Below are 24726 nucleotides of genomic sequence, written 5' to 3'. Positions count from 1 at the left end.
CCTTTTGTGTATTCGCCACACCCAGAAGTGCAGCCAGAACTTGGCAGTCAACCACCTGGAGCACTTCCAGGTGGACTATAAAAGGGCCCAGCAGCCACCACTTAAGGAGCCTGAGTTGGGAGGAGGAGGACTACGCTTGTCGAGAGGAGTGCAAATACTTTCTGTGTTTATTGTGGTCTGCTTTGGGAATGTGTTGTGACTGTGGAACACGTGGAAGACGTGCCCCACAGGTGAAGAAAAATAAAAGTTTCTTTGGCTTTTATATGTGACTCCAGTGTCTTTGTTGGGTCAGGTGCCAATATGCACCTTTTTGTTACAATTGGCATGTCATTAGCGCCATAGTGGTAATGGAAGCATGTGCCTTTAAATAGATGTTTATCAGTAAATAAGTAGAGTGGACCTTTTTAGAATGGATTTTTATCTGTTTAGAGGACAGGCAAAAACCAGTCACGATATACCAAAAGAGATTTTAAGCAGAGGGAAATTAACAATAAGCATTGTAGAGTATGGCTGTTAGTTTATCCAATAACCCCATACAGCCAGATGGAGCCCTCCCTGCAACGTGGACATGCCCCGAATTCCAGTAGGGCATCATTGACCTTGGAGTTTTCCTTCACAGCCCTGCTGGAAACCGTGGAGGCAGGGAGGAACAGAAACTTTTATTTTCTGTATAGCCCGGAAGTACTTCCCAGTCACGAGGATGGAAGAAATAAAGTACTTCCAGGCTGAACAAAAAAGAAGAGTTTTCACCTGACCCAGAAGTGCTGGGGAATCACATGGACTAGGGGATCAGAAGCACGTCTGGGTTAAGAAATATAAAAAGACTCTGGGAAATCCCAACAGGGGCCGAGTTGGGAGGAAGGGTGACTGAGCTGCTGGGAGGTGTGGAGCATTATTGTTATTGATTATTATTATTGAGGATTGTATTGTGTATGGTTTATAGAAGATATAGTGGAGATGCAGGTGCTTGGGCACTTTATTGTAAAAATAAAATCAATATTTGGACTTTTATCTGGTGTCTGGTCTGAGGGTTCAAGGGGACAACAGCGCCCCCTATCTGTCACAGGATATAAATATAATCTGCACTAAATGGTGTCAAAAATACAAAGACAATTAAAAATTACCTGCATTTCTATTTGACAATACCTAGCAAGGAGCTACACATTAAGAAATAGTGCTGTACTTTTTAACAACAGTAAACAATTTGTGTCTCCGGTAACCCTTGCTGGTAGAACTCAGTTCTACTTTCAGTTTATAACTGACTGTGAAGGGATAGCTTTGACAGTAATCAATTATTCCAAGCAAAGAACTGTTGTTGAGAACAGGTACTATTATAAAATAGAAGAGTGTTTGTGTTTCTTTTTACATATAATTTATTAATGCTTATTATTGGTGTGGAATTGCTTCATATTACTGCTACGTGTTTAATGCAGCATTTTACTTGTGGTATAGAAATTTGACAAATGATTCAGTGATTAGTACAGTATTTTTCAAGTCAAAATTATTTCTTCACAACTATGGAATAAATTAATTTGCCCCTTGAAATTGTGTTCTAAAGTGAAGTGTTTTTTTTACAAGTTTTAAAATACCTAGTCTGTTCTTGCAGTTTACAATGGGGCTTTGGGGTACATGGGTCCATAAGTAATAGAAAAAGCCTGAAAACAAACTAAATACACCCACTTTGAAGCGACAAAGGTTTTTAGTTAAGAAGACATGCCCTCCACATTTTTGAAGCATCCTTGTGATAACAGAAAGAAATTAAAGCTATTTTATCACAGGTTTTTGGTACTATTTTCACAAGGTAAGTATAAATGTCTTGCTTGTTTCTCTTCTTGCAGCAGCCAACACAGAGAAAACCTATTAATATTCTGTGTTGTTTTTTTATTGTGGAGTCAGATGAACACCAAACATGAGGGTAGTGAATTGATTAGACGACATTGTATTGTTAATAAAAGCCTCAGATTTTTAAAAGAGCCAAGCCACCTTTTCTGTGTTGTGTCTTGTGTATGCAGAATCCAAAAGGAAAACTCAGAAAATGAAAATGGGTGTGTGATAAAACAGATTGAAGAGCCACAAATCAATTTTTTTATTTCTTTTAATAAATGATGAGTCACTCTTGTTGATGATATGTTAATAAAAGAAAAGATCACAATGTTTTTGAGTGAGGAAATTCACTAACACTAATCCCAATCAATCTGCAAATGTATGGGGAGAACATGCAAACTTAATGTTGAACTTGCCTCTATGAAGCAGGACTGGCAGCCCTCTCTGCCTATGTTAAAACATCTGTACTTAACAAACTTGAACTTAAACATGGGTGAATGGGCATTGCTAAGTTGGCCCTTTTATATATGCTCATATGTGTTTGGGTGTGTGTGTTAACCTTAAAATGGACAGGAACCCTCTCCAGGAATTGGTCATGCCTTGCATCCAGGAGAGTGTTTGCTGTCACAATGCGAAGTGCCACATCCATTTACAGCACAGCAGGGGCTCAGCCTCTGAAACATAAAAATGCCCAACTTGGAAACCCTGGATAAATGCCCGCTCAATATTCTCTCATTGAAGCAGACGCATGCTTTAAAATCCAGCAGCAGCACACAATATCTTTGTGAAGTAAAGACAAAATGCTTTCATATAGTGAAAGAATATAAGTGATCATGTCATTTTTTTTCAGTTAATATTGTCTATGGATGTCAGTAGACCTTAGACAGCAATTCATATGTGGGAATCAACATTCAAAGTCAATAACAGGCTCTTAGTGATGACTTTCCAAAGTGAATCTTGTTGATCCTGAAGAGTGCTGAACTACCATGTACAATGTAGTAAGACAAACAAGGTAGTAAAGTGCACAGTCTACTTTTTAAGATGGCTGAATCTTTTTGCTTTTTCTTTATTTAAATGACATAGATAGATTGTTTTGCAATATGTTTGTAATTTCAAGGCACTGATCAATTTTCTACAATATTTTTAGTTTGAAAAATGGGCACATTTGTTCCATTTTATGTATTTTTCTGTCATCTATGGACCTTTGTACTCTAAAGATTCATTCTGCAATGCAAGAACAGACAAGATATTTTTAAAATTCATTAAAATGATTCACTTTAGAATACAATTTCAAGTGGGAAATTAATGTAGACCATGAATGTGAAGAAATAACTTTGACTTGATAAATAACCAAACTTATCCTTAAATATGATCAATATACAATTAATATATTCATTTGATCTTTACTTAATATAGTGTTTTAAATTTTCTTTATTAGAATGAGTGATGAGTCAAGCTTTGAGCTTTTTGTTGATCTTCATGCAATATTTTTGCTGAAAAGGAGATGGTTACATTAATTTTATCACACCTTGGAAGATCAGTATGCATTTAGCTTCAGAGAGTTTTCTAATGTGGGATATTCACTACAGGTAACATAAAATAACATAAGCAATTATATAAGCAAGCAGAGAAGCTTACTTGATCTCTTTGTTAATTGCCTCCAGCTGTTCTTGCAGCATGATTGCAAGGGTCTGGACATCAGTTTGCCCACTTGGGGAGAGCAGGTCTGCAGAGCTGAAGATGGTATCTCTGTCATCCTCATCTGAGCAGCAGCCGCCCTCAAGATCTCCTTCAAATGCTTGAGCCACACTGGCTAGCATGCTGGCTCGATCCCAGTCCTGATACTGTAGGGCATAAAGACAGAAAAAAAGAAAAAAGAAAAAGTCTTAATTTCTGCAGACATTCAAAGAGCCCAACACTAACTCACTCAACATTACAGAGGGATTAAAAGAGAGAACATATAAACTACCAAAAATAACTTTGAGAAACCACTAATCATGTTTAGTTCATTAGTAATCCATCTTTTTTTGACATAACTTATAAAAGAAAGCTATTATATATTACTGTATGACGATGTACTCTGTGACCAAGTACCATGCTGTAGAACACCAGAATAGTACTTTTTTCCCTCATCCTTATGTATTCTGACAGAAAGGCAAAATAATTATTTAAAATAATGGGAGTCCATGTGATTCTCGATGAGGAATGGCCTTACTCTATCTGCTCTCCACAACTCACCTCATGCTCTTCAACTTTTACCATTCAGAAATTCTATCCCTGAAATGGAACGGCCACAGCAAAAAATTATGCTGAATGACAATACTTTTCATTAAATGTCCATTTTTAGTCATTCTCTGGGAGAAAATAAAGTTGTGAAAAGTAATATGAAATACACACGCAATTATAATTTAACAAAGAACAAGATAAAGCATATAAATCAGCATAAAACTGGACACCTACTGTTTCTAAGACAAATGTAAAAGAAATGGCATACACCTGCCGTGAAAGTACACTTTTCTAAAGAAGAGCTTGTCCGTCTTTGAAATGAAAACACAGTGTCATTGTTAAATAAAGCACACAGAACCCTTTTAGAAAGTGAGAATTAACAAATGTGGGATGTGACATAAAAAACTACAAGTGCTTGCACATCAAAACCTAAATTTATTTACTTTCTGACAAACAGATACAACTTACACAATCTTTTGGCAATTTACTAAATTAAATAAATAAATTAAGTAATCTTTCTCATGCCTTGTGAAAGTTAGAGACTGTTACAATACAACATATACTGCATAACTGCAACTGGACCTGAAGAAAAAAATCATAAATGCTTGATTTCATGCAGTTTTGCCAAGGTAATTTAAATGATAGTTTAACAACATATATTAGATTGCTCCTACTAATCACCCTGCTTTTCCTAAGAAGAAACTAGGAATTCTAATTCTTTCTTTGAGAAATTCTCAGATTTAGTGTCAATTATAATTACCAGCTATGACCGGTTCCTTATAGTTGGTGACTTTAATTTTCATATCAATCACTGTGACCTGAAATCAAAAGAAGCCTCCTGCACTCTTTTGATCTGAGCCAGCACGTTAGCCAGCCAACACACAAAGGAGGTACACGTTGGATTTAGTGATTACTAAATGGCAAATCATGGATATCGGTTTATCAAACCATTTTCTCTCACTATTTAATATAGAAATACTATTATACTTGATAAATACTAGATAAAATTAATGAGAAGCATATGGTTAAAAAACATTTCTTTGACTCATCTGCAGCTTCAACGTTTACAAACATTTTAAGCAACCATTAAGTTTATAAAGCTCACTACAATAGTGATAAAAATGTAAATAGTAAGGAGGAAAATTTTAATGTTAAAGTGAGAGCTGCCGCTGACATGATCACTCCTAAAAAGGCAGTTACAAAATCCTCCAGCACTGTTACACCATGGAAGACCCAAAGACTGTCTGATTTAAAGAAAGCATGTCGGAGAGCTGAGCATAAATAGAGAAAAAGTAAATTGATTATCCACTATGATATATTTAAGGCTAAATTAACAGAACACAACAACATAGTCTGATTTGAGAGCTGGTGCTATTTCTCTAAAATTATAAATAACAATGCTAGTAATCTGAGTTTTATTCTCTTCTACTGATCATTTGCTAAACCCAAGTCACTCAATGAAATGCCTCCGAAAAACTTTAAGTGAAACTTGTGAGGCTTTTGCTATATTTTTTAATCACAAAATCAATGATATTAGAAAATAATATAGTACATCCCCACCCCCACCCCCAATACTGATCCTGTTAAACCCCAGCATTCTATTTTAAGCAAATTAAATTCTTTCACCAGGATAGATTTAAATAATTTACATAAAAATAATTTATCAACTGAAACCCTCCACCTACGTCCTTGACCCAATACCAACAAGCTACCAAAGAAGTGTCTGATGTGCTAACTGAGAGTTTTCTTGACATGTTGTTAAACCCCTGCTCAAGAAAAATAATCTTGACTCGTCTGTTTTTGAAAATTTTAGATCTATTTCTAACCTGCCTTTCTGAAGTAAAATCCTAGAAAAGGCAGTCATTATGCAGCTAAATGATGACTTGAATATGCTGTTCTTGACAAATTTCAGTCAGGTTTTAGAACAAATCATAGTACAGATACTGCACTCATTACAGTAGTAAACGACTTGCGAGTAAATGCAGACAGAGGCCGCTTATCTATTCTCATCCAGCCACAATTGACACCATTGATCACAATATTCTTATAAATCGCCTTAGTCAGTGGGTGAGCCTCTCTGGCAGTGTCTTGAATTGGTTTGAGTCTTACTTGACAGGTAGACAATTCTTTGTTAGTTGTGGTAATTATATTTCAAAGACACATGATATTCTATATGGTGTTCCACAAGGATCTATTCTGGGTCCACTGCTCTTTTAGATCTATATATTTCCATTCGGTCAGATTATCTCAAGGCTCAAGGTGAGCTACCACAACTATGCTGATGACACATAACTGCATTTATCAACAGCGCCTGATGACCCTGACTCTCTTGTCTCACTGACACAATGTCTTACCTGTGTTTCTGAATGAATGAGCAGTAATTTTCTCAAACTAAATAAGGAGAAATCGTAAATCTTAGTGATTTACAAATATGGGTATAATGAGGGTATTAGAAATAAACTTGATCCATTAGGCTTGAAAGTTAAGACAGAGGTAAAGAATTTAGGGGAAATTATTGACTCTGACCTAAATTTTAAGTCACATATTAATCTCATTACTAGGAAAGCATTTTTTCACTTAAGAAATATAGCAAAAATTAGACCCTTGATATGTTTGCAAGATGCTGAAAAATTAGTTCACACTTATTTTTAGTTAACTAGATTACTGTAACACACTCCTCTCAGGACTACCCAAAAAAGACCTCAATCGATTGCAACTAGTGCAGAATGCAGCTGCCAGAATCTTAAGTAGGAAAAGAAAGTCTGAGCACATCTCTCCAGGTTTGATGTCACTACATTGATTACCCATGACTTTTATTGCTTATGGTTTACAATCTAAGGTTTCCAACAGGCGCTGGTACAGTTCATCGGTTGGCACTGAAGAAATCTAAGGGGGCATTTCTGGTCCAAGACATATTAAGGAGATATTGAGGACCAGCTGCCACCCCTTTGGGCAGTACTCGCAAGTATGTGCTAAAAAGTTTGATTAATAGTAAAAATCATCAAATAACTCTAAATATCTAAATGTCCATTAAGAAAGACCCATCTGTATTACATAGTAGGTATTGGTAAATTATATTTACAAGTTTGCACAAGTCATGCATTCTCAGATCATGCAAGTCCTTACAAGATTAGCGCACGTGCAGAGGACCGAATCTATGCATGTTTTTACAGGTTCATTGTACATTACTATAAATACATGACAAGTTTTTTATCAATACAAGATTGTTTAGGAATTCCTTCAAGGCAAGTGTAAGCCTAAAATTACAGTGTGGTACCTACAGATCACATTCAGAGGATACCTTACGTGAACCTACTTGTTAAAAACTAGGAGGCTTCGCCCCCTGATTGCTTCACTCGCCAACACCCCGGCCTGCACTACGTGCCAACCACTTCGTGTCTCTGCCACTCGCATATGTGGATTTCACTTTCACCAAAGAACAAATCTTTTAATTCTTGCAGATACACCTCTTCATTGGAAAGAAACACTATTTTTCTCTTGGGACTTGAAAGTATCTCCCTGAAAAAGTCACGTCTTGTTCCAGGTTTTTTTTTAATATATATTAGAGAGATATATTATTGGCGCGATAATTGTTGCCACATAGGTAAGTATGTATTTTTTATTATAATTTTTTTATTATTATCATTGATTTATTTTTGCAGATAGAATCATGTTGGATTTAAAGAAAAAATGTAGACAATATAATGTTGAATATTTGAAAAATGGTTTTATTCAGTCACATAAGCCCACAAACAAGATATTACCAATGTGCCTGATTTGCCACAAAGTTTTTTCAAATGAAGCCATGAAACCTTCATGATTAGAAGAACATTCGGCCAAAATACATCCTGACAAAAAAGATAAAATTTCATCTTACTTTCAAATGCTCAAAGATCAACATTCGAGACATCCAACTTTGGCTGATATGTTTTCAGCGACATCGAAACAAGACGATGATGGATTACGTCCCTCTTACAACATTTCCTTGCTTATTGCTAAATCGGGAAAACCGCACACTATTTGCGAAGAATTGATAGTGCTAGCTGTGAGTGAGGTTCAGTGTACTGTGCTGCACAAGCCACCATCTGATGTTATTACAAAAATCCCATTGAGCAATAATACAGTGCAGAGATGAATTGATGAAATGTCACAGGATGTGGAGTTCTTTAACTGATTTTTTTAAGACTACCGAGTTTTCTTTACAGATCGATGATTCTACTTTACCAAGGAATGAGTCTTTACTTCTAGCGTAAAAATTTATCAAGAACTATTATTTGCAGGAACATTGCAAATGGACTATAAAGGAAAAACTATGTTTGACGTATTGGAACACTATTTTAAAGAGAAAGGTATTCCGCTGAATAATATCATGTCCGTTGCTACCAGTAGTGCTCCAGCAAAGGTTGGATGCTACTGCGGGTTGATTTCATATTTGAAAAAGGCGGTAACAAATGTAGACGTCGTGTATTGTGTGATTCACCAACAACATTTGGTTGCAAAAAACCTTAGTGATTGCCTTCATCGCTTGCTACAGTATGTAATTACAGCAGTTAACAAGTTGAGAAGCAATGCTCTCAATGATAGATTATTTGTAAGCTTTGTGATGAAAATAATGAAGACATCAATTGTTTACTGTTGCACACAGAAGTTTGTTGACTGTCAAAGGGTACCTGTCTAAAAAAATTTATGAACTCTTTGAATTAGCTATAATGTTTTTTGAAAACAAAGATGATTTGTTAAAGGAGAGATTTTTGAAATATAAGAATGATATAGCTTATTTGACATATTTATACAACAAATTTAATGAAATGAATCTACAGCTGCAAGGAGATGATTTGAATTTGATCAAAGCAAAGGCAACTATTTATGTGATTGTGACAAAACTTGCCTTGTACAAAAGAAATTTGGGTCGAAGACAATTTTATCAGTTCCCAAATCTTTCGTCAGTGGAAACAAATGATGACAACTTTCTGGTTTATAGCCAGCATTTGGAAGCACTTAAAGAAGATTTTACAGATAGATTTCAGGATTTACTCAACATGATCATTCCACATTGGGTCCTAGAATCTTCCTCAAACCTACAAATAACAGAATTATCAGTACAGGAGAAGTTGAAAGAATTGTCAACAAATGAAGAGTTGAAATAAAAAATGGATATCAAGAATTTTGGCTTCAAATGCAAATTCCAATATTATATCCAGCCTTATGGGCTGCAACAAAGAAGTTTTTCTTTGCATTCCCATCATCATATTTAGCCGAAAGAGGATTTAGCATGGTCAACAATCTATTAACCAAAAAAAAGAAACAGATTGTTAATAATGGAACGTGTCGATTTAAGATTGCTGATGACAAAAATGGCACCAAACATTGAAAAATTAGTGTCATCACACCAACTCAGCCCTCTCACTAATAATATTATATTCATTTTTTTAATGATATCCATCCATTTTCCAACCTGCTGAATCCAAACACAGGGTCATGGGGTTCTGCTGGAGCCAATCCCAGCCAACATAGGGCACAAGGCAGGAACCAATCCTAGGCAGGGTGCCATCCCACCACAGGACACACAAAAACCCACCCATACTAGGGCCAATTTAGAATCGCCAATCCACCTAACCTGCATGTTTTTGGACCATGGGAGGAAACCCACGCAGACATGGGGAGGACATGCAAACTCCACGCAGGGAGGACCCAGGAAGCGTACCTGGGTCTCCTAACTGCGAGGCAGCAGTGCTAACATTGTGCCACCGTCTGTCCTTGTTTTCAAAATATAGTATAGTATAGTTCACCCAAGGGGGGTGCAATCGAATCACTCTTAGAAAAAGTGGGCTCTGACCCAAAAAAAGTGGGGAACCTATGGTTTACAAAGCCTTAAATAATCTCGCTCCATCCTATATCCTTTTTGCATGAAAACGTGCTATACAAATAAACTAGCCGACCCGCGGCATAGCATACGCCGCATAATTATTCATTGATAGGTGAAGACTTCCTGAAAGACACAGTTCAGCAATCCCCTATTCAGCATCGCGATAGGGTGGCGGCCATCACTCCGGGTTTGGTGTCGATCTAACAAAGGAAAAAAAGAAGGGGCACAGAAACAACAGGGAGAACAGATGCTTGCGGGGACAAATAAAGACAGCAGCAATGAGAGAGACCTCTTAGCAAAGCAAAGCAGCCCAAACCAAGAAGAACAATGAAAAGTCAACGTGGGTCAGAGGGCAGCAATGAGAGAGACCCGTTAGCAAAGCAAAGCAGCCGGAACCGAAAAGAACAATGAAAAGCCAACATGGCTCAGAGGTGTATGGTGACTGTAGAAGAGATCAAAGCGACTGTGCATGCCTCGACAGCGAGGGTGGGTGCGGGAGGAAGGTTAGAGTTGGAAGGTGGGGCTCCGTCGTGTGTACCCCATGGTCAGGTGACTTGGTCAATTATATATATATATAGTTGTTGTTGTTGCTGTTCAATTACTAAGTTAAGCATGAAAAGAATTAGGAATAACAGACACACTGACAGCTACAATGCTTTCTTACGCATATAGCATACTAGCAAAATATCTGCGCTTCGCAGCGGAGAAGTAGTGTTAAAGAAGTTATGAAAAAGAAAAGGAAAAATTTTAAAAATAATGTAACATGATTGTTAATGTAATTGTTTTGTCATTGATATGAGTGTTGCTGTCATATCTCTCTCTCTATATATATATATCTATATTTGCAGCGCTTTGCAGCGGAGAAGTAAAAAGAAAAGGAAACATTTTAATAATAACATAACATGAATGGGAAAAAGAAATCCTCCTGGATATATATACTGATATAGACTGGGTAATGTGTTAGGAACGAAAGGATGCCACATCGTTTGATGGAAATGAAAATGATCAACCTACAGAGCCCTGAATTCAAAGACGCCCCAAAAATCAGAGTGAAAAAATTATGTGGCAGGCTAGTCCATTTTGCCAAAATTTAATTGCAGCAACTCAAAATTGTATGCAGCACTTTGTATGGCCCCTGTGTTCTTGTATACATGCCTGACAACATCGGTGCATGCTTCTAATGAGATGACAGATGGTGTTGTGGGGGATCTCCTCCCAGATCTGGACCAGTGCATCACTGAGCTCCTGGACAGTCTGAGGTGCAACCTGGTGGCATTGGATGGACCAAAACATAATGTTCCAGAGGTGTTCTATTGGATTTAGGTCAGGAAAGTGTGGTGGCCAGTCAATGGTATCAATTCCTTCATCCTCCAGGAACTGCCTGCATACTCTCACCACATGAGGCCAGGAATTGTCGTGCACCAGGAGCCACTGTACCAGCATAGGGTCTGACAATGGGTCCAAGGATTTCATCCTGATACCTAATGGCAGCCAAGGTGCCTTTGTCAAGCCTGTAGCGGTCTGTGTGACACTCCATGGATATGCCTCCCCAGACAATCATTAACCCACCACCAAACTGCTCTTGCTGAATGATGTTACAGGCAGCATAATGTTCTCCATGGCTTCTCCAGACCCTTTCACTTCTGTCACGTGCTCAGGGTGAACCTGCTCTCATCTGTAAAAGCACAGGGCACCAGTGGTGCATCTGCCAATTCTGGTATTCTATGGCGAATGCCAATCGAGCTGCATGCTGCTGGGCAGTGAGCTCAGGGCCCATTAGAGGACATGGGGCCATTGGGTCACCCTCATGAAGTCTTTCTGGTTGTTTGGTCAGAGACATTTACACCAGTGGCCTGCTGGAGGTCATTTTGTAGGGCTCTGGTAGTGCTCATCCTGTTCCTCCTTGCCCAAAGGAGCAGATACTGGTCCTGCTGATGGGTTATGGACCTTCTATGGCCCTCTCCAGCTCTCCTAGAGTAACTGCTTGTCTCCTAGAATCTCCTCCATGCCCTTGAGACTGTGCAGGGAGACACAGCAAACCTTCTGGCAATGATACATATTGATGTGCCATCCTGGAGAAGTTGGACTACCTGTGCAACCTCTGTAGGGTCCAGGTATCGCCTCATGCTACCAGTAGTGACACTGACTGTAGCCAAATGCAAAACTAGTGAAGAAACAGTCAGAAAAGATGAGGAGGGAAAAATGTCAGTGGCCTCCACCTGCCATTCCTGTTTTGGGGGTCATCTCATTGTTGCCCCTCTAGTGCATCTGTTGCTAATTTCATTAACACCACAGCAGCTGAAACTGATTAACAATCCCCTCTGCTACTTAACTGACCAGATTAATATCCCATAAGTTTCATTGACTTTATGCTATACTCTGATTAAAAAGTGTTCCTTTAATTCTTTTGAGCAGTATATATATATATACTGTATATATATATAAATATATATATATATATATATATATATATATATATATATATATATATATATATATATATACATACATGTGTACACATATACACACACACATATACTATGGGGTGCCAAACAGGCAAATAGATTGATTTTCAGAATATATAAAGTCGGCGTCAGAATATATAAAGCCAAAACTTGAATATATAAAGTCACTGTCGGAATATATAAAGTCAAAACTTGAATATATAAAGTCAGCGTCGGTATATATAAAGCCAAAACTTGAATATATAAAGTCAGCGTCAGAATATATATATAGTCAGCGCTGGAATATATAAAGTCAAAACCTAAATATATAAAGTCAGCGTCGGAATTTATAAAGTCATTCCTGATTAAAATCTATTGATTGAAACGACTCTGAACTGAACAAAGTTAACAAAAACGTATTCAGAAAAATTAATTAAAAAAAACACTGTTCGGTTAATGTTTTGAAAATGATGCACGTGCCCTGCCCAGGATTGGTTCCTGCCTTGCGCGCAGTGTTGGCTGGGATTGGCTCCAGCAGACCCCCGTGACCCAGTGGTTAGTTTTAACGGGTTGGGAAATGGATGGATATTCCAGCGCTGACTTTGTATATTCTGACGCTGACTTTATATATTGAAGTTTTGACTTTATATATTTCAGCGCTTACTTTATATATTCCGACGCTGACTTTATATATTCAAGATCTGACTTTATATATTCCAGCGCTGACTTTATATATTCCGACGCTGACTTTATATATTCAAGTTTTGACTTAATTTATTCGGGAATGACTTTATATATACAAGTTTTGACTTTATATAGTTAAATTTAGTCATCATTGCATAACTTTTTCTTTACCATAGAAATTTAAAGACTAAATTCAACTTCCATTCCTACCAAAGATATTTCTGGCGACTAAATAGAACCTACTTGTATCCAAATTGGAGCTATTGAGCTGTCGCCTGCCTGCCTGAATAAGTCACCATCGCTTCGCTCTTACTTTTTTACCGTTCATTTAATCATGGCTAGTGGCGGAAAAATTATAAAATGGAAGGAGGATCACACTGAGTATGGCTTTACTAAAACAATTATTGATGGCGAATCGATTATTCATAAAGCTTCAATTGGTGATCTGTTTTTCTGTGTTAACCTCATATTTTTTCATACTTCTCAAACCAAAGGGGTGCGAGGGTAAAATGAATTGGGAAGCGCTGATCAATGTAATCGGTGTACAAGGAAATCATGCATTGACAAAAGTTCCCCTTTGCTTGTAATGCAAAGTTTGATTAAATGCATTATTTTTTAACGCGTTATGGAGCACATGCATCGAAGCTTCTCAGCTGTGCTTGTGCTAAGAAAAGGAAAGATTTTAAAAATAACATAACACGATTGTCAATGTAACCTTTTGTAAGTAGTGCCTGGAGGATTCAGTGTGGAGAAACTCTAGAGACAGCGTGTGTATTAACTTGTGGATTTTTCTGTGAGTATTTGGTGGCAGTGTGACGAAGTTGCTTCGGAAGATGGTGTTAGCCGTGGAGCTCAGCTCAGAGCGAAATGAGGTGAATGGGAGGGGAGATTATGACATCACTCCTTCACCCGCCTTAACTGTCAATCCCCCCACAAACACAGTCTCTCGGAATTTGCATAAGCACAGTCTTTCACCAGCAATTTGAACTTAGTTAGAAAGTGATCAAAACTGTCGTTTATACCCTGCGTCCTCTCATTAAACTTGTATCCCACATTAGCCGTGGGCATGACAAACGCCAGCGGCAGCCTGTCTATGAACTTAATTTAAACTTTAGGTTTACACTGTGCTTTGTTTCCGAAGTAGCTGCAGGCATGAATATGCTTGTACAGTATGTGTCACTCGTTCGCTTCTTATTGTTTCGCTGCTTTCTCAATTGTATAATGCATGTTTTCTTCAGCGCTTTCTGGAGCTCTTCCTGGTTTTCTACGTAATGTGTTGACAGTCAGTTCACGTGATTACATGGAAGGCGTGATGATGTCACACGAAACTCCGCCCCCCCACGGCCATCGAGCTAAACTCCATTACATTATATGGAGAAAAATAGGTTCCAGTTATGACCATTACGTGTAGAATTTTGAAATGAAACCTGCCCAACTTTTGTAAGTAAGCTGTAAGGAATGAGCCTGCTAAATTTCAGCCTTCCACCCACACGGGAAGTTGGAGAATTAGTGATGAGTCAGTGAGTGAGTCAGTCAGTCAGTGAGTGAGTGAGTCAGTAAGGGCTTCGCCTTTTATTAGTATAAATAAGGCATCCATAAATGGTTCACAGAACTATGACAGCAGTGCACAATACCAGAAATGAAAATGTAGGAACCAAATCTTAAGAAGGAAATTTTTCATAAGAAATAACAAGACACCAACCACTGATGAAGGAAAGAATGTGCAGTGTGCTAATTAATTAGTATGTAAGGTGTATAAATGGAGTTTCTGGAAAAAAACTTATATATAATACATGATGCAAATGTTCGGTTGCATTTTGTCATTAATGAAATTGTGCTTCTGGAATGGAGAAGTAACAACTAAGCTAAAAATGCCAAAACTTTGCAACAGAATTAGAAGAAAATTTTTTGGTTCACAAGGAATAGGAAGTTAGTTTATTTTTGAACAGATCTGACAATGAGTTCAGGCTCAGAGCACAGGCACATATCTGTACTTATGAAATGATAATAGTAAATTACTAATTGATAAAATATTTATTTAAATAAATGTCAAATTAAAATAAATTCATCTTAATAATTATCATAAAAAATATGGCACTAAGGAAGAGCCTTTAAGAAACAAAATAAAATATGACCCACAGGCCACAGAAGATAGGGGAAAAAACTTCAGGTAATATCATCACTGGAAAAAACAAACTTTTAGTTGTCCACTTATTCTCCAGTTGTTATAGTGGGTAAAGTGACAGCTCTGATGACCTAGGCCAAATAGCCACCCTCACCTTCCGAGACATTCTACAAATTCACAAGAACTTGTTGATATTCTTAAAACAGATATTGAAAGAGCAGAAACAGCTACAAATATACTAAAAGCCTAGTGTACTTCATTAATCTCACCTTGTTAGGTTCATCCTTGACAAGTCCCCAACGTCCCTTATGGGAACGCCGCATAACAGCACTGGTGCTGTTATAGTGTTCAATGTGCGTTGATGAGCTGGAAGGGAGGCTGCCTCCTGTCTGTGAGTAGCGAAGTTCTAGAGCACTGCCAGGAAGGGACCTGTCAAAGTATATCAATACACTCTGAGTGCTGTGTACTGTCAGACATATTTAATACATGATAATTGACAAAATAGGACAAAAGGAAAAGCGTTGCTATTACTATTACTTTCCTAGTACAACCTCGCCTTCAACACAGTAACCATGCATACACATGAACCCCATGTTTTGCTTGTTTCACTCTTTTAACAACATCAATAAAATGAATTAAAAAATATAATAGCACCCAACTTGGACCTTTTCTTTTTTTGAAGAAGATGATTTGATCTGTTTTAGGAAACAAATAGAGCATGGTATACAGAGACTTCTGAATATAGTCGTTGATAAAAGGCTCTGGAGCATTTATCAGTTTCAGTGTAGCAGTATCAGTTGGCCTGTGCATAAGTGGGTTTAACTTCCACACAACTCTATCAAATTGCGGAATACGAATTAGATTCAGCACAACTCGATTGGTTTGCTAAGGCACATATTGGTTTGCTGCTACACATATTGGATTGTTGCTGCATATATTGGTTTCCCTTCAAAACAACTTGGTGCTCTTAGTTATAATTATTGCATTGTCTCACTAATGCTTTGGCTTTAGAAAAGAAAGAAACTGATGGCAAAAGCACACTGTGTAATCGAGAATGGGTCAATTTGAGATACAGTGTAGGTGCAAATGTTTGTGCTAAAAAGTAATTGAATGGCAAACAGGAAAAGGCAATAAAAATATAGGTGAACTGATAAAGGTTAAGAAATAATTGAATGTTATGTCATTTCAGACAGAGGCCCACAGCTTATGCTGTAGTAGAGAATTTGAGAATTTGTCCAGGTGTCCTTTATAGTCCTAACGTGACATGGAAGGAGACTCTAAACTAGAAAGGAAGAGATAGCAAGCAAGACTAAAGGTTCACACTGTCCAGGGGCATCAACACCAGAGCTGGGTGTGTCAAATCATTTTCTGGATCTTAGCAGTGACTCTCATTGGCAGTCAAGAATGAGGTGAATAAATGGGTCACCTCTAAACCAGCCTGTAAAATGGGGAAGTACTGATTGTACAGGATTCTGTTAGTAGAGTGACTGACACAAAGAATAGCTTCTGTGATAGGGGTTTCTTAAAGCATATTGCTTTCTGTGTAAATTGATGAGAGACCAATACAAATTTAAGGGTTTAGGGTCAAAGCTGTAGAACATGACTGACAAGATGGTAGTCTCTAAAGCTCTTGCTTTGCAATGTGTCAATGCAGGCAAGGCTGGAGAGATTAATTTTAATATGTGGTTTAAATTTTGTTGTAGGATAGAGTGGTAAAGGGTGGCTTTTGGAACAGATGGACCTGTACTGTGAGCAGGGGCTGCAGATTAACCAGAGTGAGAGACACATATTATGAAGACATATGAAGAGGTTAGTCAACTTTGAAATTACTAGCTTGGATATAATAAGCTAATAGTTGCTTTCTCATATATCTATTTATTGTTACCATAACCTAACATTGGGAAGAAGTGTGTTTTCAAAAATGTAATTTGAAGGCCTCCTTAAGAATTCTTCAGCAGTTCCAGGTGCTCTCCTTTGCATTACCTCTTGTTTTTTAATCTCCATCAATCAATCCCTCTGCTTTGTAATCCATCTTCCAAGGATTAATATTAATTCATTTGATCTAACTGTTAACTTTCTACATTTGTATTTATCTGTAGTGTTCCCTTCTTGCCCATTAACATAATTTTATTCGTCCTTGCATTAATTTTCATTCCATACTCCTTTCATGCTTTATTGCAAGTCCTTCTATCTTGGTGTCAATATTAAAGTATTAGTTAGGTACAGTGACTATTAGAGGTATTGAGTGATTTGATAATAGCCTTGAAAGAGAAATGCTGGTAGGATTAAATAAGCTTAGTTCATACACAAAATGATAGCATACACACTGGAACCTGTGATATACAAATGCAAATTAATATAGTTCATATGCAGACCAGTAGTATACATTTACAAACCAATATAGTTCACATACAAACCAATAATATACAGACATGAACCAGTATAATTCAGATAAATGAAACCAGTATTGTATACATGAAAACCAATACTATCCAGATGTAAACCAATAGATTATGAAGTAAAACCCATATATGTGCTGGCAAACCAATAGAGTTATGCTGAAAATGATACATGCACCATCATTTCAATATAGCCACACTAAAAACATATGACTTTCTTCCTAAATGGCGTCTCATATAAGGGACCAAACTAAACATAAATTATACATTTTGTGTGTAATATATTGGTTTACATGTTCACACTATTGTTTTATGAGTATTTACTATTAGAATGTGAATACCTGGTTAATTTCACCAGATACCCGCATTAGGCAAAACTCAACTGCATCTTCGCAAAAACACACCTGTCTTGTCACAAAACTGTGAAAAGAAAGTTGGCTAAATAAGATGTAACTCACCAGTGCAAGTTCAAAATGTGGAATATTTATTTTTGCAAATATCGGACCATGTTGTAATAACGCCAATTAATATACTGTACATGATGTTGAATATTTTGCCTTGTTAATAACATAGAACAAGAAGGATCTGATTTACAAAAGCTGTGTAAATAAGTAGCAGGCTGCATTCAAATATGTAGCAAGGAGCAATTAAGAAGCCAGCCGAATACATAACTTCAGCCATGTGTTAATTTCAGACTTAAGGCAGTAATGCAGTAAACAGTAATAATCACCATCAAGCCCTTTTGCAAAGTTATTTTACGAAAAAAAATATTGAGCTGTTTTAATGTGTAAGTCTTACCATTTTCTTCTTATGCTCTTGAAATAACTGTACCAGCCCTTGAGTTTCTTTTTGTTATCCCTCCCATTGAAGATCATGTGAACAGCCTATAGTCGTACTCATTAGTTTTACATACTCAGGCAGAATTTGTGAAATATTATTTGGAATATATAACTAATTATGCAGAAAGATTTCCTTTTAATTAGGTAGTGTGCTCAGGCAAGGTAATTTATTATCACACAATTGTGTGTGCCCTTTTAAAATCATAATAATAACTGAAATCACTAAAACAGGCCTCATAAAAAGTTTACATTCCCTTGAATGTTGGGGCTGATACTACTAAAGTATATACACGAATTGACACATACAGGTTCAAATTAAGGGTATCACTTTAGATTAGGTGTTACTAATACGCTGTTCTTAACATGTAATTACCTGTATAATTGCACAGTGAGTAGATGTTATTACCTTGTACTTAATGTGCAATACAGTGTAACGCCATAATTAAGTACTCCATTGCAATTGTTATTCCACAATTTTTAAAAGTACATACTGTATATATATATATATAGTATATATTTATGTATATATGTATTGTGGAATAACAATTACAATGGAGTACTTAATTATGGTGTTACACGGTATTATACAGTAAGTACAAGAAAAAAACATTTAGTTAGTCTGTAATTATACAGATAATTACATGATAAGTACAGCTTAATTAGGGACACAATCTAAAGTTGTATCCAATTAAGGTAGATTGTCCACACCTGTAACCTATTTGATTGTAATCAGTGTCTGTGTATAGTCAATTTAAATTCAGGCAGCGCTGCACTAACTTTGCTGGATACAAAGCAAAGGGGAAATCTAAAGAACTGTCAAAGGACCTGCGAGAAAATGTTGTTGATTTGTATAAGTCAGTAAAGGGATAAAAATCCAGATATCTGAAAATGCCTGTCTGAAGTGTTCAAACTCTGATATAAAAGTGGAAAGTTAGGGGTTCTGTTGTTATCAGACACAGTCAGGTTAATAAACCAAGATTTCAGCCACAACTGCCAGATTCATTTGTTGAGCTCCCAAGAAAAACCCACAAGCCACTTCAGCTGAGATACAGGCTTCTCTGCAAACAAGAGGTGTTGCTGTTTCAAGTTGCAAAACAAGGAGGTACTTCAACAAAAATCAGCTACATGATCAAGTTGCAAGAAAAAAAGCCTTTGCTGTGTCAATGCAACTAAATAGTCCACTTACAATATGCCAAACAGCATCTAGACATGCCTCAAAACTTCTGGAACAAGTCCTTTGGAGTGATAAGGCCAAAATTGAACTTTATGTCATAAATGTTATGTTTGGAGAGGATGCAACAAGGCCCATGACAAAAAGTATACAATCCCTACAGTGAAGCTCTGATATTCTTGAGCTGTGAGAGCTACAGTACCACAGGTAACGTAGTGAAAATTGATGGCTAGATAAATGCAGCATGTTACAGGAATATATTAAAGGACAACTTGCACTCATCAGTCCTGCACATGGGATGCATTTGGATCTTCCAACATGACAATGATCCAAAACACAAGGCCTTTGGTGGCTAAAGCAGAGAAAAGTGAAGGTGTTGGAGTGGATATCACAGTCTCCTGAGCTCAGTTTCACGGAACCACTTAGGGGAAATCTCAAACATGTAGTTCATGCAAGACAACCCAAGAATATATGGGACCTGGAGGCATTTTGCGAAGAAGAATAGGTAGCTCTACTGCCTGAGAAAATCAAGAACCTCATCCACAAATATCAGAAAAGATTGCATGCCATCATTGACACCAAAGGGGGCAATAAACAGTATTAAGAACTAAGGGTATGCAAACTTTTGAACAGCAACCATCTCATTATTTTCCTTATTATTATCTTTTTTTAATGGTTGTACTATTCTGTCATGCCTTACAGTTTAACTTGGATTCCATTAAAAGTAAATGAAATGTCTTTTGCCTGGTCAGTCATCTTTTCTTTAAAGTATAGTACACATCTTAAAAATTCTGCCAGGGTATTAAAATTTGTGAGCACAACTACACTATATAGAGTTTGTACGCAGAACCAGTATAGTTCACACACAAAGCTACGACAGGGTGTGTTCAAAAAACCAGTATGTTTCAGATGTGAATCTGATATAGTTCACATATAAAACCATCATGATATGCTTACAAAATCATCATAGTTTATACATAAAAACAGTGAAAGTCTCACATGTAATCTATATAGTGCATACATAAAACCAATAGAATTCATATGTAAAAACAATATTTTACCCACATTAAACCAGCATAAGACAGTACATGAAACTAATATAATGCATACACAAGATCACTAAGTAAGCAGTCCAAGTGTAAACTGATCCTGTTCACACATAAATCAATAACAAATGCACTGGAACCAGTGATATACAATGCAAATTAATATAGTTCATGCACAAACTGACACAAACCAATATAGTTCATATGAATGAAACTAGCATTGTATGTATGCAAACCAATACAGTATGTATGCAAACATGTATTAAATACTCATAAACCAATAGTGTTCACATGTAAACCAATAGATTATGCACAAAAATGCATGATTTATGGTGTGTTAGGGCCATTATAGTCTCACATGTTCAGAAAGTTTTTAAGACAGAGTGTACCATACAGCAAAGAAATCTGTTTATACTGATAATATTAAAACTGTGTGTCTAAAGTTTTGCTAGTTATTGCTAGACAGAAATTTTATGTGCTTATAGAATAAAGACAGTAGGCAGAGTAGAGCTGCAATCATTGGAAATAACTTGCTTAAAGTCATTCATTTAATGTGTTTCTAGATTGAGGACATATTTCATGTCAGTTTCCAAAATTTAACCTGCCTAAACCAGACCAGGATTGCTTATGGCTGGAACCTATCCCAGCTAGTACAGAGCAGGAACAAACCCTGGATAATCTATCACTGGGTGAACACACACACCCACAAGCCAATTTAGCTTTCTCAATTTACCTAATTTGCATGTCTTTGGACAGTGGGGGGAACCAGAGCAGACCCGTGCAGAGAACATGCAAACTCCACACAGGGAGGACACAGGACATGACCCTTGGTCTCCTTAGGCCGGAGTTATACTTCATGCAATGCGACGCATGCTGCTGCAGAGGACACTCCTGCTACGCAAGCGTTGTAGTGTTTATACTTGCGCGTGTACTTTACATAAATCTGGAGGAATCCACCAGGTGGCAGTGCAGGTTCGGCTTCTCTGTGTTGTGAATTGCCTAGAACACCCATTAAATTATGATGACACCTTACCGCAATATCTCTGACTAAGGATGTTTATTGATTAAATCCATCAATCCAAGGATGTGTCCATTCCAGCAAGCATTGGGCACGAGTGAGAAACAATCCCTGGATGAGGCCTCAGCTCATCGCAAGGTGAATACAAGCACACCCATACACTAGCGTCATTTTAGCGGCACCAAATCCCCAAATCTGCATATCTTTGGAAGGAAACCGGAGCACAGTGTGGAATACAAGCAGGAAACACCAGCACATAACTCCCTGCGAGACAGCAGTGCTACTGCCCCGCCACCGTGTCACCCCCATGCGTCTAACTATTTCCCCCATGTGTGTAATTATTAACAGTATTCATTATTTAAACAAATTTATATGTAAAATGTAACATACACACTTTAAAGCATTTCATCATGAAAATGATATCAAGTATAAATCTAAAGATTCTAAATGTGCAGAGAGTTGGAATATCATACATTTAATTTGTTCTGTGTGGTGATCTATTGCTGCTTGGGATGATGTTTACAATGGTCTGCTTTAATGATAAAGTAAACTACGAGGATAAAGTGGACATTTCGAGATTAAAGCCGAAATTTCCACTTTAATCACAAAATACACGTTTTCACCGTGTCCTTTATTTTTTCCTCAGTGGGCTCAAATACAGCGCTATACATTATGTTGCTGTTGTGAAGTTGCAAAAAAAAAAAAAAAAGCACAAAAGATGGTATGTGAGACTTTTAAAATGTATCGTGTCATTACGATCGGGAATATGTGACGCTTCAATATAAAAGCACCATGAATGCATCTGTATGTCTGCATTTTGACTCACCATTTTGAACCATTCATCAAACAGCAAAGCACGAACATCGATCCCCGAAGGATCTCCATAGAGGCTTGCTGTCACATGTAGATAGTAAACAGAGACTCTGACGTTACGTTCTGACTTTTAGCACACTGCACCCCCCGACTTTTTGCTAGTACTGCAACTCGCGCACGCGTCGCGTTAATTTCTGAAAACCTGCTCAGAGGACGCGTGAAATTAACGCTGGGAACGCATGTACGCGTTCTGAGCGTGAAGTATAAATCGGCCCTTACTGTGAGGCAGCAGCACTACCACTGCACCACCATGCCACCTGATTAGGGCCATATAAACGTGTTTATGAGTAAGTAAGAAACATAACATGGCTAACCTTAGTAAACGAGAAAAAAAGAATGTTAAATTGGTGTTGATGATGATGATGGTAATGTGAGTATCTGAAATAGATTCTAATCACAGAGTCACAGAATCAGTACACATAAAAATGAGTAGGTATTTTACCCCAGTGTCTGGCATACCTGGAGTATGAGCCAGTGCGCCCTTTCAGCTGGTCAAGCTCCATCTGTACTCTCTCCAGCTCTGCTATCAGCTGTTCCTGAAAGGCAAAACAAGACAAGGTGCTATGCTTACTATGTATTTATTTATTTGTTTGTTTTTAACCACTTGCCATCCAAGCCTGGCCGTTTCTTGTTTGTGAGTGAATGACTTTACCTTATTGGCTAGAAGATCATCCTGAATTTTTTTCATATTGGCCAGCTCCTCTGAAAGGGAATTCTGGAAAGAGAATCCAGAAGAGGTGAATAAAGAATTGAAGCAGTTTTAGTTGAAACAGATTTAAAAGAAGAAAGGGGGAATAAAATATGAGAAAAAGACATTCAGCCTATACTTCTCACTGTCCATGCTGCTACTGCTTTTCTTCTTGTAATTAATTCAGCATGAGAATGAGGAAGTTCAAATAGAAAAAGACAAAGAGATTTGGAAAAGCACAACATTTACCTTCTCCTCTAAGGCAGCCATCCTCTCCTTGAGGTGCAACTGCAGTCTCTCATTGGATTCAGACAGTAGCTTGTCCACGGTCTCAGAGAGCCTCTTATTGTGTTCATCATTCATCCTCTCCCGTTGTCGAGCCTGGGAGAGAACCAGAAAATACTTGTGAGAATCCATGAGAAAATATATGGGAATGTAAAGGAGAATGCAGGAAGAACCTCACTCTTTGTAGCTCTTGGTTCTTCTCTTCTAGCTGTGCTTCCAGCTGGCGGAGACGCTCCTCAAAATTCCCGTGGCGCTCCTCTGCCTAGACAGTATAATATGAGGAACGACAAAGAGAAGGCATTAGAGGAAATGAAAAAGAATGTTGGAAAACACCTACTTTCAGGTTATCATTATTTCAGAAAAGCCTTGCTATAAATTGATAAAACATTGTTAACTTACTAATTAAGTGTAAATGTAATTACATTAAATCAGGTAGAATATTACAAAAAGTAAAATAAACAGTTGGTGTATTAGAAAGTGAGCAACTTTAAAAATGAAGTGGAAAAATATTTTGATAATCTTCATAAAGAAATTGCAAGTAAAAAAATAAAACATCCACCCATCCATTTTCTAACTTTCTTCTCCATTTTGTCATATGGATTGGCAGCCTATACCACAATCACAAACCAATCAGCATGGTAATGGAGTATGGAATGAAAACACACATACATAAGGAAAATGTGCAAACATCACACAGAGGGCATTACAAAGCAAAATTTTAAAGATTTAATTCTGCCTAAAACTTATCAGCTTGAATCTCACAGTTTGTTGTTTGAATAGATCTTGGATGATAAGCAGAAGACAAGAGATGTGGTAGATTACAGTACTGTTGTTACCAAAAGTAAAAAAAAGTTTCTCAAGACCTCAAAGAACTGTCTACATAAACTGTGCTCTTGCCCAGGTGTTCAAAATGAATGAATTGGGTGTAATGATTTTGCAGAGGTTTGATTTAGTCCAGCTGTCCTGTTGGATATCCTGTGACTTTGTGGGGTCCCCTCGAAGTTGCTGGATATCATGGCCAGCTTTTACACTGGTATTGTGAGTGTTGTGCAGAGTGGAGGCAGAACCTATGCATTTTTCCCAAGTGATTCTGGGATTTGTCCAGGGTGGGATCCTGCTCCTACTCTGTTCAATGATTGTGTGAACTGGGTGTTGGGAAGGATTGTAGGGTCTAGCAGCTGTGGGGCATCTGATGGTGAAGAGAGATTCACTAATCAAGACTTTGCTGTCATTGCTGT

General features: G+C 37.4%; 1 protein-coding gene across 3 annotated transcripts in view; it reads right to left on the bottom strand.

The window, feature by feature from the left end:
• ppfia3 (PTPRF interacting protein alpha 3) overlaps nt 1-24726 on the bottom strand; it is a 403490-nt gene that overhangs the window by 156334 nt on the left and 222430 nt on the right. For all 3 annotated transcript variants that reach the window (XM_039776518.1, XM_039776521.1, XM_039776519.1), the window contains exons 11-16: nt 23667-23750; nt 23453-23584; nt 23168-23230; nt 22975-23051; nt 15439-15598; nt 3463-3668 (exon numbers count right to left, since the gene is read on the bottom strand). In XM_039776518.1, coding sequence (XP_039632452.1) covers nt 3463-3668; nt 15439-15598; nt 22975-23051; nt 23168-23230; nt 23453-23584; nt 23667-23750 — 722 coding nt within the window. The remainder of the gene's footprint in view (nt 1-3462; nt 3669-15438; nt 15599-22974; nt 23052-23167; nt 23231-23452; nt 23585-23666; nt 23751-24726) is intronic.

This window comes from Polypterus senegalus, chromosome 13, assembly GCF_016835505.1.
Source record: "Polypterus senegalus isolate Bchr_013 chromosome 13, ASM1683550v1, whole genome shotgun sequence".
NCBI classification, from domain to species: domain Eukaryota; kingdom Metazoa; phylum Chordata; class Cladistia; order Polypteriformes; family Polypteridae; genus Polypterus; species Polypterus senegalus.
This window is presented reverse-complemented; position numbering and strand designations above follow the sequence as displayed.